The sequence below is a fragment of the Durio zibethinus genome, chromosome 12, assembly GCF_047325235.1.
Source record: "Durio zibethinus cultivar Kanyao isolate XHJ-2024 chromosome 12, ASM4732523v1, whole genome shotgun sequence".
Lineage (NCBI taxonomy): Eukaryota > Viridiplantae > Streptophyta > Magnoliopsida > Malvales > Malvaceae > Durio > Durio zibethinus.
Window position 1 is genome coordinate 17,747,905 of NC_143173.1, and position 16,982 is coordinate 17,764,886.

General features: G+C 27.3%; 1 protein-coding gene across 1 annotated transcript; it reads right to left on the reverse strand.

Moving 5' to 3' along the window:
* Positions 1-1,099: 1,099 nt before the first annotated feature.
* Positions 1,100-15,860, reverse strand: LOC111297696 (uncharacterized). The gene is made up of 7 exons (XM_089740933.1): positions 14,511-15,860; positions 12,315-12,461; positions 11,621-11,764; positions 4,440-6,290; positions 3,941-4,304; positions 3,785-3,831; positions 1,100-1,332 (listed from the first exon to the last, which is right to left on the reverse strand). The coding sequence occupies exons 1-5, from the start codon at positions 15,418-15,420 to the stop codon at positions 3,949-3,951; spliced, it is 3,408 nt and encodes a 1,135-aa protein (XP_089597059.1). The 5' UTR covers positions 15,421-15,860; the 3' UTR covers positions 1,100-1,332; positions 3,785-3,831; positions 3,941-3,948.
* Between the last annotated feature and the right edge of the window lie 1,122 nt (positions 15,861-16,982).

Below are 16,982 nucleotides of genomic sequence, written 5' to 3' on the forward strand. Positions count from 1 at the left end.
TTGATATTTTTGATTTAGGATTTAGGCTTGTAAACTGAGCGTAGCCATGCTAGTTTTTTCCAACTTCTAACTACAATTTTGAGTTTCAAACACCTACCAAATAGTTTCTTCTTTAAGAGAATGAGCCTTAAGCCAAGCAATCCTAATTGAGCCCGTTTTAGACAATAAAGTCCAAAATATTGGATGATACAAACTTTATTCAAACTGAAAAGATCTTTAAATATACTTTAGATTTTATGGAATATTTCCCCATCATTTTAGTTCGATTTAATGATTAGTGAAATATGAAAAGTTTTCTAAATAAAATTGATTTGTTTTTTTTTTTCTTTCAAAATTTTATTTCCAAGGCATTAGTTAATAAAATATAATTTTATTTCAAAAGTTTATTTTCAAATAATTAACTAAATAAAATATGAAAAAAATTGGAATTAATATATATAATTCGTATAACTTTTCTTTTCCTACCTATTTTTAATCAAAGTCAATAGTTAATAGGATATCAAAAGTCTTTTTGAATAAAATTTATTTCTATTTTTTAAAACGTTTTTTTCAAATCATTAATTAAAAAGTACAAAAAATTTACAGTATTTTCAAATCATTAATTTTATGCCTTTTCCTCTCCCTACCATTTATGAAAACAAAAAAAAAAAATAGTGATATTTTCATGAACAATTTTTATTTTAAACCAAATGACGACATTGACATTTTTCCTTTCAAAGGTTTGTTTTCAATTTATTAAATAATTCTATAGAAAATTAATAATTGACAAATGAAAACATGAGGAAATTTATAGAAAAATGATTAGCAATTGTTGTGCACCAAAACATTTTAGCAAAAGAAACTAATTCCTCTAAAATGAGAAAAAAATGACGACTTTCTGAATACAAAAATATAAACAATTATATCATATGTTCTCACTTGAGTTACTTATATTTTAGCTACTCACCATTTATTGAATAAAAAATATTGACACCTTCATAGAATAAAGTAACAGGAAAACCATTGGCATGAAGTTACATAAACTTTGCATAGTTTATTTTCAAAATATGATTCAATAAAACTATAGATTCCAAATAAAACATATCACTCTAATGTTCCTCCAATAGAAAAAAAAAAAAAAAATCATTGCAACAAAGATGATCGCATTTCTCAAGAAGAAACAGCACACCACTTTTGGCCATGATTTCATGAACTTTCTTAGACATTCCACGTCATTGGAAGGTGAACTTCCAATGCACAAACACACCATAAATCTCTTACTCAAGCTTTATGCAATCACAATAAGAGAAGAAACAGCACAATCTATTCCACGCTGAATTCATAAGTTACATACTGCAATAAAGTTACAAAACTTTCATCAGTTCCCTTTTTTTCTTTTTCTTTTTTTTTGAACAAGAAGCTTGCGTTCATATTTTGAAAATCAATTTCTAACAATAATCAAGTGAAAGAAAAAAAGATGAACTTCAAGAAGCTTGCACCTACCTCTATTATTATTCTTTTTCATCATACTTATTAAATTGGTTTGTGAATAAGAGAAAAAAATGCCTATACTGATAATTGATAAATTAATAACATCATACCATATAAAATAAGAGACAATAATTTATAAACTTAGATGAGTGCGTATAAATGATATTGACTAACTCTAAACATTTAAAAAACCTAAAATTATAAATCGTTAGGAAACCAAATCAATAGAAATTCAATAATGGCTTATGTGATTAATAACATCTATTTTATCAAAGTAAATAATTAATAAATTAATATTCACTTTTAGGTAAAGTCACTTCATGCTTTTATCTTTAAAATTGTTTAATTTCAATAAATATATATGTTATATGGTAAATTCGTATATGAATATTATTTTAATTATGTAAATATATGTTCAATATTAACAATATTGTAATCAACATCTATGTTAAATAGCAATTAATATAGTTAATTTATTAAAATAAATAAAACATGTTTTGCATATTAAGCAAAAAAAAAAAAAGCTATATATTTTAGTGTAACAAACAAAATAAAATAGCTATTTCAGTGTTCAACAAACAAAAGTAACTAAGAGTTTAAACAATAACATTATTGTTACTAGATTAGAAAAAGAAAAGATACTAGCTAGTAATGATTATTGATTAACGAAAATTGATTTCTAATTTATTTTTATGTGCTTTTGAGTTTCATTACAATTGAAAGTACATTGGTGTGCTTGCTTCCTAATTAAAATGTTTATTAGTAAGGAAAACGTATTTATTAATTAATATTAAATGATAGAAATATTATTTTATACATTTTTTGTAGAGTTTTTAATAAATAATCATTTATATAAAAAATTAACGTCTATATTTGTTATAATGTATGTGTGAGTAGATACATATTTACGTATATCTTTGTTTTGATTTATAATAATTATTTAAAACTTTATTGTTTAGAAATTTCTAAAACTTTGCATTTATAACAATATGCTTAATTATTGATATATTCATCTATATTTTTCTACTTGTTATTTTACAAACATTATGATATTTCTCTATTAATGAAATTTATTATAATTTACTAGCTAATTAAATTAATAAAAAATTTGTTGTGAACATTAAAATAATACAACTATTTTATTTAACAAACACAAATAATTTAAGTAATTGAATGATAAATAATATATTTTCAGAGTCTCTTAAGAAAGTAACTTTGTTAGGAGGGATGGATTGATGAAATTGATTTCTTCTAGAGTAATTTATTTTATTAACTTTTCAAATTTCTTTATTCTTCTAAATTCCATAATACATTTTTATTATCACCTTCTTAACTAAAGATATTCTTGATAGAAAAATGATGTGTATTAACTAATATCATATATAACAATATTATATTTTAGAAAAATAAAAAACAATGAAATGTTACATTCTAATTATATAATAATTCTAATAATTTTTATTTGAGTTAAAATTCATTAATAAGTTATTACCCAAATACCAATTAAAAATAATTAATTATAAAAATAATATGGCAAAAATTAATTAATTATAAAAGACATATAATTCCATAATCATAAATCACCTAAACTAAATATATGTATAAAGATACGAGCCAATATTTTCATCTAATCCTAATTACTTAAAAATGCAATTATATGAGTCATAATTTTCATACAAGAAAATCCATTAGTACAAATTTATTATTATGTAAAATTATATACTTGTTGTTATAATTATCATTGAAATAAAAAAGAGTTGTAATGAAAAGGTATTCTTAATCAATGATTATATTAATAAATACCGTAAGAAAATAAAAATTAATTTAACTTGTTGGCTCTCTTCATGACAATTTATGTTATGGTTAATTATATAGAAATTATAATCTATATATATGTTACTTCTAATCATACATAACATGTATAATTAATTATATGTATTGAGAAATAATATGAATTTAATAAAAATAATATGAATTTAATAAAAACAACATAAAAGAAAACACAAATATACAAAATGAGCCTAACTTCCTATATATGTAACCACCCATCCAGGTGAAAAGTTTATTTATTAATCAAGAAAATCCTTTTTATATGTTTACAACTACCATGCCTCCTTACTTAGATATAGAAGTTATTGAAATTCATCGACTATGCAAATCTCATAATTATTTAAACTCTTTAATGATTTAATGCAATTAAAACTCTAGTTTTTACTGTAAAATTTAAAATGTTATTAAGAAAAAATTACTTTAATAAAGAGTTCAAAGTTAATAAATAAATATACAGATAAAAATTCAAAAGTGATGAAAGTACCTTGATTATTGAACCAAAATACATATTATGGTAGTAGTACCCTTAACCTGCAAAAAAATATAAAGCTTAATGGAATACCTTCTTAAAAAAAAATTAGATAAATATAGTCTATGTACTTTTATATAAGCTTAAACTATATATAATTGCATTTCTTACCATATTTATTAATCCTGCGTAATGTTGTTTAGATATTCTCCTTTGATATTCTTCAGCATGGAGACAACATTCTTCATATCTAATCTATCTTCAGGTAATTCAGCTGAACAATCCAAAGCTATTCTCATAATAGATGATATACAATTTGCCTTAATAACAAAATATTCATCCATTTCTTGCACTAAACTAGAATCTATTACACCAATTATTTCATTAGATAATGACCTTTTCACCCAATGCTTTATACTCATTTCTCCAACAAAAATTTCATATGTGGGCTTCTTTCTTGTGAAAGTCTCTATTAATAGAATACCATAACTATAGACATCACTTTTTGTCGAAACAATTCCCACCGATCCATATTCTGTATTTTAAATATAATTGAATTATTAAAATGATCTCATGCCATTCAGGCATCATTAATCATCAATAAAATGATAAAGTACTAATATCTACTCGTCTTGGAATAGAGAAAAAATAAAAAAAATGAAAAAATCACCTGGTGCCATATAGCCAACAGTAGCTAGTGTCATTGTTTGTTTGATGGAATCTCCTTCCAATAGCTTGGCAATTCCAAAATCTCCCACGTGTGCAACCATGTCCTCATCCAATAAGACATTACTTGGTTTTAGGTCACAATGGATTATAGGAATCGGATGTCCCAAATGGAGGTATTCTAATGCCGATGCAACATCTATCATTATGTTGATTCTTTGTAGGATATCCAATACATAATTGTAAGAATATAACCATTTCTCAAGGCTCCCATTAGGCATGAACTCAAGCACCAAGGCTTTGAAATCAATAGTTGAACAGCAAGTAATGACCTTGACAAGATTGCGATGAAGGATACTGCTCATCACTTCACATTCAACGTCAAAACTCTTAAATGCTCCATCTATTTGCAAATTGAAAACTTTTATTGCGACTTCCGTTCCATCTGAAAGTATTCCTTTGTATACAGAGCCAAAACTTCCTGAACCAAGTAAGTTATTCCCACTAAATCCACCAGTCACTTGCAATAATTGATTATACGAAATTCTTCTCCATTTTTTGAGAGGAATTAAATCTTTAACCATTGCCAAATTCATATTCCCCCTCTGCCATTTTCTGTAGACAATTATGGCGGCTACAACTATTATTATTGAAGCAAATGTTGGTAAAACATACCTCAAAGCATGTAGAGTGGTCTTCTTGAATTTTCGATGGACTTTTTTTTCGCAAGGTGAGACTTGTAGTCTAGATGAACCACATAGTGCATAATTTTTCATAAATGATTTGGCTGTGAAGTTCAAAAAGGGCCCTCCACTTGGTATTTCTCCTTCCAATCTATTGAAAGACACATTAAAATAATTGAGATCATAAAGTTTTTCCAAAGACTTGGGAATAACTCCAGAGAGATTGTTGTTAGATAAATCCAAGCTTTTCAAACTCATCAAGTCACCCAAGGATTTTGGAATAGGGCCTTGTAATCTATTTCTAGAAAGATTCAAAACTTGTAGATCATGGAGACTTCCAATTGTGGACGGAATATCACTTGATAACAAATTCCTTGACAAATTCAAGGAGATTAGTACCTTCAAATTTCCAATGTCAAGTGGAAGAGAACCGCTAAGATTGTTTGATGACAAGTCTACTTCTAAGATATCTTTAAGGCTCCAAAAAGTTAAAGGTATTTGCGAATGCAATTTGTTGGAGAACAAGTATAGATATCTCAGAGAAGTCAAATCACATAAACATGTTGGTAAAGGTCCATCAAGCTCATTAGCACCCAATGATAATTGGAACAATCCCTTCAAACCACAAAGATCATGTGGGACAGAGCCTTGTAACTTATTTCCATAAAGGTTCAAAAGTTGGAGATTTTTTAGCCTTCCTATTGTTGTTGGAATAGGTCCACTCAATTTATTAGAGGAGAGATCTAACAATATAGCGTTGCTTAAGCTACCAATTTCCATGGGAATGCTGCCTCTAATTTTGCAATCAATGACACTAAATTGTTGAAGTGATGTGGAAAGATTTGAGATAGAAGCTGGAAGGATGCCATTCAATGGGTTGAATGATAGGTCTAACATTCTTAGATACTTGCAATTTGCCAAGGAATTGAGAAAGCTCCACTCATGAGTTGAAGTTTTGGTGGTCAAATGATTCGACCAAAGTTGCAAGTTCTCAAGGAACCTCAAATTGCCAAGTGTCTCTGGAATAAGGCCAAAGAAAGAGTTATTTTGTAATTCTAGGATTCTGAGCTTAGAAACATTGGAGATAGAGCCAGGAATATTTCCACTGAGATTATTGTCCCATAAGTAAAGCTCCTCAAGATTTGAAGCAGAGCTCATGTATGGTAATTTACCTAAAAGGACAAAAAAAAAAAAGTTTGCATCTTTCCATACAAGAAATAAATTAGTTCTTTTGCTTTGTTGTGTTTTTCATGAATCTATGATGCAATCTGAAGTGAATGCAATGCTTACATCTGCGAATGTGAGGAGAAACATGAAACAATTATAAAAATGAAACAACTTCAAGTTTTTCTTGTTTGATGATCTGGAATATATATATATATACACATATATATACATATATATAATTTGTAAAATTTTTTCTTATTTATAATGATTAAAGGGCTCCATACTTATGTATAATAAAGTATAGAAGATGAAAAAGAAACGTAAAAGAAAAAAAGAAGATAGAAGAAAGGAAGGGAGAAAAGAAATTATTATAAGGTTTCTAGTATATGCTTAAAATGTTTTCCATTTATGTGAGAATTTTATTTTCTTTAACTTATCTCAATTGCTTTAATGATAAAAAAGATTAAAGAAAATTTGGATGATGAAATTTTTCATGAAAGAAAAAGAAATAAGATAAAAATGAAGAAAATAAAAAAAATAAAAGTATATTTACATTAATTTGTTTGAGAAAAGAAAAATCTGAAAGTGTAAATATTTGGAAATAAATTAGAATTTTTATCTATGCCATTTTAGGAAAAAAGCTCAAGAGAAATGATAAAATTTCTTTCATTTTAGACTATATGCATAATATAAGAGAAAAATACAAAGATTCTGTGAAAAGATTGTTAAAAGTACATGTACTCTGTTTAGTTTGAAAATCACTTTCTTACTTCCCTAAGGTTTGATAGAACCTTACGAGTGCTCTACCAGAGGAGGTTCATTTGAGGTTTGTTGGAGTAATACTGTATACATTTTACTACTATAATAAAAATTTAGTAATATGATGACAAAATGTGAAACTAATGAAAAAGATTTTAAAATGATGTTTTTTATTACACAATTATTAGAGGGTGAAAAGCTATTTAGAGGGTAAGTAAAGTTAACTCAAAAAGCTCTACTTGGATGCGATGAAGGCCACACAAGAACATTACCTTGGGAGAAAAAATTTTGTTACACTGTTTGTTGATGGAATTTTTCCAGATTGTAGTCTCTTTAATGTCAAGCACCGTTTTGTCAGATGTGGGAGGGTGATTGATTTTTACGTCCCCAAAAATCAAAAGAGAGCCAAGAACGTCTTAGTTGGTTTTGTCCATTATCTTGATCTACGGGATGCATCGAGGGCTATCAAATTTCTAACTGGTTTGCACCTGAGGTATTCCACTCTACATTTTCAAACGGTAAGGTATGATCAAAGGTCTCAAGTTAATTCTAGTTCTGTCAAATCCACTCAGTTAAAGGATAACATTGTATCAGATGGTCAACAAGAAGAGGTTTTAAAATCGCTTGACATACTTAATTACGTTCCTGAAAATTTAGATTTGGAGAGATTACAACGGAATGCTGTTGGGATGGTTAGATATCCTGATACTATAAAAGCCACTAACCAAATCTTGTCGGAGGACTTTGATGATTGTTCTGTCACTATCATGGTTGAGAATATGAATCTTTTGACTTTTGAAAGCAGAGAAAGTATGTTATTATCTCTGGAACTTGGTCAGGAGTGGTCTCAAAATTGGTTCACGTCTATTACTCCATGGAAGCCTAGCTACATATGCCATTCAGACCTTATTTGGTTGAGATTGTCAGGTATTCCACTTCACGCTTAGAATTCCAAGTGTTTCTCTTCCATTGGAAGTTTATGGGGTGAGCTTATTAAGCTGGATGATTTTACACAAATGAAAAAAATGTTTAGATGTAGATAGAGTCCTGATTTTAACAAATGATTATAGAGCCATTCATGATGAGATTAAGGTCACTGTGGGTGATAATGCTTACTCCATTAAAGTTGTTGAACATGGACACTCTCTTCACAGTTCGACTAGTCCTCACAGATCAGACCAGGACAACTCAGTGTTCATAGATGGCGGTGAAGATGTTTTCTCTCCTCACGGCAAGGACTCCCTGAGTAACTCAAAATTTGAAAATGATGCTGATTTTGTGGCTTTGGATGAAGATAACACTGTTATTGCAACTGTTAATACACCTAGAGATTCTAAAGAAGCACATGATGCCGATCTTGGAAATGAGATAAACTTGGAACAAGAGGAGTTAAATGTTGTTTCTGAACATATATCCAATATTTGTTCTTGAAAACAGATTAATTATGGAGCATGCGGAGTTAAATACAGGTGTTGCAATTAATTCTTCTTTAGAACCTCTTTTGAATCCCGATAAAACAGAACAATGAAAGTCTAAATTGAATCATGTGGTTGAATCTAGAGGATCAAGATATTAATACTTCTACATCTCTTGGGATATCAAATGGCCCATCAGATGCGCTTAGGGATTCAATTGGTGGAAGTATCTTAACTGATCTTCAGTCAAATCCAGTTTCTATTAAGCTTATGACCAAGAGTAATATAGACGCTGAGAAACTTTTCGACGTTGAAGATAAATTTCACCTTGTTACTATTCAAGCAGGTAAAAGAAGGAAAAAAAGACTATTCAAGCAGGTAAAAGAAGGAAAAAAAGTAAGGCAAAATATTGGAAAGATCCAAAAGCAAGTCTCGCCAGATAAAGACACCTCTAGTTTCCATTGTTCAAGACCACTTTCGGATGAAGATATTGGTTTTGCAAATAGAGCTTTTCTAGAAGAGGCTGGGAAGATTTGGATGATGTGATGATATCTTCATTTTAGATGGAAGTCTTTCATTAGAATTGTGCTAGATGGTTTTTTTGTTGTTTCTGGTATGGCTTTAACTATGTTTCTTGGTAAGATTCTTGTATTTCACTTATGATGGTCTTTTGATCTCTAATAAAAATACGGCTTAGCAAAAACAATTACATAACTATTGCTTTTTATTTCGCAAAAGAACAGTTAAATTCTCTAATTTGACAACAAAAAAGGGTAAAAGTAGCACTTATTTTTATTGCATATAATAAAAAAAAAAGCATATAATTTATAATTATTATAGTATAATTAATTAATTATAATTTAAAATTGTGTGAGATTTATCAAAATTTTATATGTAACCCATATTTATAAATGATGATCCCTATATAATATTTTATTATGATTAGCAAATAATTATAATATTATAGTAAAAAAATTATAACTGAAATGCTCCAAATAAAAAGTTAGATAACTTTCGACAATCTATACATTATATTAGAACAATCCTGTGATAAAAGCAAGATAGTTGGGGACGAATTGAAAATTGACACGTGGTTGGATAAGGGAAGAATGGTTATCTTTTAATTTTGAATGTTGATCTTTTTTAAGAACAGAGTACAACTAAGAAAATCATTAATACTATATTTTAAAACAATGGTTTTTGTTTTTTTTTTTAAATTGGTTTTTGTTAAATATAATTAATCATAAGTTTGGTCCACAATTATCATATAAACTTTACTCATTTGTCTTAAGAGAATGGGTTGAGTAAAAAATAATATAGGCTAAGTAAACGTATGAGCCTTAATTTTTGTATTAAAAGAGTGGACTTAATATATAATGTTACAATAATTTTAATCTAATTTTAATTTCCATATTTAAATTTATTATTTATATGTAATATAATAATGCTCAAATTAAAATTACCTTATCCATTCAATAAAAATTTTATATTTTAGAAGATTTAAATTTAATATTTTATTATAATATCACATCTTGTTAATAAATAATAAAATTATATTAATTTTAATACAATATTACATGTTGTTAATAAATAATAAATTTAGAAAAACTATAAAATGAATTGACCTAATGTCTTTAGGTAATAATAGAAATTACAAAATGGATAGTTACAATTTAGTGAAACTTTAAATCGGTGTTAAAAGAAAAATATTTGAGGGAATAAACGCTAAAAGGTTTTTAATTTGGTTTTATTGACATGGAAAGACTCTTTCTTTCCTACTTCAAATTAAATAATCATTACAATATAGGTTTTAATTATAATTTTTTATGCAAGTTTCTATTTTAGAATACACGTTTTTACGTGTACTTTATTATATCATATTTTCATTTCTAGAATCTCTATCTCTTTCTACTTCTTATTTTTCTTTATTTCATTTTTTTTCTTCTTGTTATTCAGGTTTTTTATGTTTTTAGTTTTTCAAGTTTCAAATTTTTTAGCTTACTTTTTGTCATCTATATATAAAATTAAACAAATATACAAATACTACATCATCTTTTACTGTTTTCAATTTACAAAATATTAAAATACAACATTATTTTAATTCCATGCAGTGGGAAAAAAATGGATAATTAACAAATAGCTCCATTGATAAATTCTTTGCTCCCATTAAATTTTATTGTACGTGACTAGCATATTTCATTATTTTAACAACTTATTAAGAGCTAATCAAATATATTCATATGAATCTTGTATGATTACAGTATATACCTATAGAATCTGAATATTAATGTTTTTTATAACTTTGTTACGATGAAAATCAAATATATTCATTTGAATCTTATTTAGTTATCCCTTATAATGAAAATTTGAATTTCACAATCCTTTTTATATACACTTAACAGTTTTAATCAATTTAATGATATCTATATGATTTAATTTTTATAAAAAATTTCACATATAGCGAATAAAACTACCCCATGCGGATGCACACTATTAATAAATATAAAAGTAATAAAATACATTGTTAAATTTTTTATTGCACAAAATATAAATTTTAAATATTTTCAGATAAATAAATATAAAAATATAAAATGTAATAATACTACTTTAAGTTGGATGTAACAATAAATTAAGTCGGTATTAAATTAATATGGGAGTAACAAAGTACGTTAATATTACTTTTTATTACATTATAAAACAAATCAAATAATTTTATCATATATAATTGCAATGGGATAATAAATAATAGCCATATTACATCACAAATTTTGGGTACCTATCCTTTTCCACATTGGCCAACTTTGTAGACTTAGCTAGTGGTGCGCATCCTAGTTAGGGGCATGATTCCATCATAAAATTTTTTTAAAAAAATTAAAAATATTTTCCAAAAGATGGAAATTTCCATTTTTAGGTTTGGTTTTCAAATTCTTTTGAGTCTTTGTTTTGCTCTTCCCCAATTTAATTGGAAACAGTATTTGATTTTAATAAGATAAAAAAAAGTTTGAAAAAACCATTCTCAAGCCTTTCAATGACACTTCATTTTTTTAACAGTTTTCATAATTTAATGATTATTTGTTTTATAATCCTAAACTAAACTTTTTTTGAAACTAAAGTAAATAATTTTAAATATAAAAGTAATGAAATGTTTATGATGAAATTACCTGATAGACTATTGTTTTCGAGACTAATTGCTTTCAAAGAAGAAATGTTGAAGATGGAATGTGGAATCAACCCACTTAACCGCATAAATGATGCACCTAATTTCTCCAATGAAATAAGATTCCCAATCTCCCATGGAATTTCACCTACAAAGGAACAACAACTTAGTATTATAAAACTATCCACTTTCTAAACATTCCAATAATATTGAGGTTATTTAAAATGCAATAAAGGTCAATTACACAATAAATTCTTAATTTCTTTGATGTTTAAAATATGAAGGAATAATTAATTTTTTTCAATACCAAAAGTTTTAATCAAAATGAGAAAAGCAAAAAAGAAAATCAAAATGTGACTATTTTTGTGTTGGCCATTCTATTAATTTTTATTTTTTAGTTATTTCTTTTTATTCTTTTTTTTTAATATGAATAGTAAAAAATATCAATTAATTGAAATCTAAATAATCAAATGTAAAAGCTTACCTTCTATATCATTATAACTTAGATATATCTCCTCAAGTTTGGTTAAATTTCCTATACTTCTTGGAATGAATCTATTGAATCGATTAAAAGACACTGATAAATTTCAAAAATTGCTACAGTCACCAATATTTGATGAAATACAATCAGAAAATTCATTGTAGGATATATGAAGCAAGTTTGAAAAGAGAGTAACACATATTATCAGGAATACTGCCTGAGAGATTATTGCTATTGAGATAAATTGCTTTGAAAGAAGTAAGGTTAAAGATGGAAGCTGGTATTGGACCAACTAGCCTCATATTTCCGACATAAAATATCTCCAAGCTTAGAAGATTTCCAACTTCCCAAGGGATTTCACCAGTGAACATAAATAAAAAACAATTTGCAAGAGCTCGATCAAGCGGCAGAAATTATTTTTTCTTGGCATTACGATTCATAATGAAACCATTTCCTCCAAATTTTATGATATTATTGATTAAATTAATTAATTAAATTCTCATTCTAAACATTATTTCAAAAGAAGTTAAATACCAAAATTTTGAGAAATAAAACCGGAAAACAGAAAAGAAATCAAAGTTCATTTGCTTGATATTTTTAATATTATTGGACTTTTAGTTTCTATTATTTTTTGGGTAAAATATACCAATCATGTATAATTTTTGTGCAATATTTCATTTCCTTTATAATTTTAAAACGTCCTTTTTAGATCCATAACCTCACAAAAGTATTTCAAATTCAACCCAAAAATCAGATAGGTTTACCCTTTTTGCCATGCGAACATTCAAATGGATATCTTGTGGCACCATGATGGTAAATTTCGTCCTATTTAAAACAATTTTAAGAGATTGTAGATTCAAAATTTGAGTTTTAATGAAAATGAAATATTATATATACAAAAATCATGAATATATGATGTAATTTACTCTATTTTAGTTTTTTTTTTTTACTTTTTTCTATTACTTTTCGCAAAAACAAAAACAAATAGGAATAAAAAAAATATATTATGATCAAACAGAGCCTAAATAATAAAATGTCCAAGAGATACCTTTTGGTTTATAAAATTACTTATACCATTTGGATTATTTCCGTTGAATCAAATTGGAACCCAAGTTCCTACAACTATCACTAGAAAATCCCACCGCAACTAGACAATCAAGCCTGATCTTGGTCATTAATGCAAAAAGTTTAGTTCAGTACAAAAGTAATAATTAATTAAAAGATATTTTAATTTATGTTAATAGTTTAATATATGATTCTACTTTTATATAGAATAATAATAAATTACATTTTGAATGCTTATTTTATTTATTTCTCATTTTTTAATTAAATTAGGTGGATGCCCTCGCTTTCTCTCGAGTTAACATTTTTTGTTTTATCATTTCTATTGACCAAATTTTTTTAAAAAATGTTACCTAATTTTAAACAAAACAAAAAATGATAAAAGGTAAAAAAATCCAAATGAGAGTAATATATATATATATATATATATATATAAATTAATCTCTTATTCTCATAAAATATATTTTATAAAAAATAAATTTTTATTTTTTTAGTGCAAAACTCACTTAATATCAAGCTTTCAATAAAAAACTAGTGAATACATATATATATATATAATTAAATAGATAATAAAATATAATTTTATAAATATTATAGGATGACTTGGGGTAAAATATCTTAAATTCAATTTTGACCTGTTTCCTATTTTTATAAAAAAATTTGATTCAAATTTATTTAATATTGATTTTTTTATAAAAATGCACATATTGAATCGAGATGGATAAAAAAAAAAATAGAGATTGATTATTTTGCATTTCTTATCAATTAAAGAAAAAAAGGAAAAAAAACAAACATGTGGTGTACTCCCGATATCAGGTGGTTCCCACATAAAAAATATTAATTAAAATTTTTTGAAAAAATAAAATGGTAAAAAATGCCAAAGAGGAAAAAAAATCTTGGTATAAAGTGGGTGTCACCTTTAAAAAATTTAAATCTTTTAAAAATAGTTATTAAATATTAAAAAAATAAAAAAAAGGAAAAACAAAAATGTAAAAAAAAAGGAGAAATTTAAATCTTTAAAAAATAATTATTAAGTATTTTTAAAAAAAAAGGAGTACCACCCGAACCTCTGGGATGGTCAAGTTTTGGTAAAAATAACCAATATTAAATATAAACAGATAGATATGTTTTAGTTTTTACTATTTTCTTTTGTGTGCATTGTTAAGAGTCTTGGTCAAAGTCAAGCTATATTCAGTAGCATAACTTAGGGAGTTTTAGTTTGAACGATATTTCACTATATAATTAGTTCAACAAAATTAGAGACAATTTAAATATTTTGCATTACAATTTAAGAACGAACTATTTTGATAAAAGAAAATTATCAAACGAAAAAATAAAAAGGTGTTACCTTCCAAATTATTTCGACTCAAGTATAGCATTTTGAGCCTTGTTAAATTTCCAATACTCCCTGGAATGCTGCCACTGAATCTATTGAAGCTTAATGATAAATTTTGAAGACTCCTGCATTCATCTATGCTTGATGGAATTTGACCAAAAAACTCATTTGAGGCCACGTAAAGTACCTCAAGATTGGGAAGATGACGACATATATCTTCAGGTAAACTACCAGATAGATTGTTGGATGCAAGAGAAATCATATTTAGGGAGGACATGTTATAAATGACCGAAGGTATGGAGCCAGAAAGTTGATTAGCTGCCAGACGAAGTATCCTTAGATTCCTAAGATCACTTATCTCGGGTGAAATGTGCCCTTGAACAAGATTGTACCTCAAGTCCAAGATTTCCAAGTTGGACATTTTAGCTAGTGATTGAGGGATTGTACCTGTCAAATTGTTGTTCAGGAGACTCAAGTATAAAACTTTTTTTAATTTCCCAAACCATGAGGGGATTTCTCCACTAAGAAAGTTGAAGCTTAATTTGATCAGTTTCAGACGACTCAATTGCTCCAACTCCCTCGGTAAGTGGCCATGGAAATTGTTGTGACTCAAATCAAGAGATACCAAGAATGAGAGATTTCCCAATTGTGGAGGGACACTTCCTGCAAGATCCATGTTGGGAAGATTCAAAGCGCTGACTCTCCTATGCTTAGAAGCGCAAGAGACACCAACCCAATTGCAAACAGAGGTAGTGGTGGTCCAATTATTGGCTAAGATGTTGTGAGGATCAATGATTCGGTGCTGAAATTCGAAAAGAGCATGTTGGTCTGTAGTGAGGTTCCTCACAATCATGGCGTAGCTAACCATGAAACAATGAATGAACATTAAAGCTAGCGAAAGAAAACGGAATATTCTCATGTTCATGGCTGTGGAGGGAAAGCAAATCGATGAGATTGCAGGATAGTTACGGAACTCTGATCAAAGCAATTCTTAAATAGGAATCAACTCGCCAATATGAGTTAGACTTCATGAGGACAGTCCTGGGATGGTCTTGGTCTTCACAATTAATAAATGATTCAAGCTTTTGATTTTGGGCCCTCTAATTTTCTTTTGACCTCCTTCTACAAGCATCGGTGAAACTAATTTATCTTTTTGCATTCTTTTTTTTTTCTCCCTCTCTCTTTACTTTTAATTTTTTGTCTTGTACACTTTTTGAGGCCCCATGACTCCACGTTTTACACGAGAGATTTGCAAAATAGTCATGGCTCTATCTTTTTTTGTAAAAAAAGAAAAAAGGAATTTATAATATTCTTAAAACTTCTAAGTTAGTTATTGTCAGAAATCAAAGTAATTTCAGTTTAATTAGTAAAATTACTTAAAAATCAAAATGAAATAATAATAAAATATATAAGTAAAGATATTTATGTTTTTATTTAAAAGCTTAAGGTGAAAGAAAGCTTTCTTATTTCAAGATTATAACAAACTACAGGCCTCAAGGAAGATTTATATTAGATTTGCATATTGTCCACCAAGAGAACCGTTGGCATAAATATCAATCAAAAAAGTCAAAAGGATTTTTAATTTAATTCAAGGTGGGTTTATAAATATTTAATAAAATTCTTTCGCATTTTCATTTTACCCTTCAAACAATTCATAAAATTATAAGAAAAAACTATATATTTTTCACATTTAGCTTTTTAATTCAATTCAAAATTTCTCTTGATTTCATTTATTTCAAATTTATCCATTAATTTCATCCATAACTTTAAAAATCAATGAAATTTGCTACCTTGATATCATTTAACTGTTGGCAAAAATATCAATCAAAAAAGTCAAAAGGATTTTTTTTCCCATATGAACATTGTTTAGGCTCACTTTTTTTTACTACAATATTTTTTAATAACTAAACAAATTCAAATAAGGATATAGGGATTTTGAAACATATGGAGTGTTAGTTTCAATTCAACCCTAATACAAGTTTATGATAGTACCACAAATCAAAGCCGTGATTGGCGTAATCCAAAACTGTTAAAGCAATTCTTTCTCCATGAGAGAGACAGAAGAAGAATAAATTATAAATCTAGTGGGTCGAAAAGTGCATAACGATGAAACTTTTTAATTCATCAAAGCAGCTAACATAAAAGCAGATGAAGGACTCTAGTAAAAAATGCTAACGAACGTGTTCTAAGTGCTAGGCTTTGGATCAACTCAAGTCATCATGCTTTCCACAAACATGAAAGCAGACTATAAAATTTCAAGTCAGGAAAGCTAATAATCGTTTTCTAAACGCAAGGATCAATAAAGTGATCTTGATTTCACACACGTCAAAGCAGACTACGAAATTTTAGATGAAGAATTAAAGCTACCAAATGCCCATCAATCGGTCTTCTCGCTTTTCTCCAGCGTCAAAGCAAATTATTCTGTTATCATACATTAGATAGGTAATTAAATAGTTGAGGTTGTGTTTAAAAGCTTCTAATTTTTAA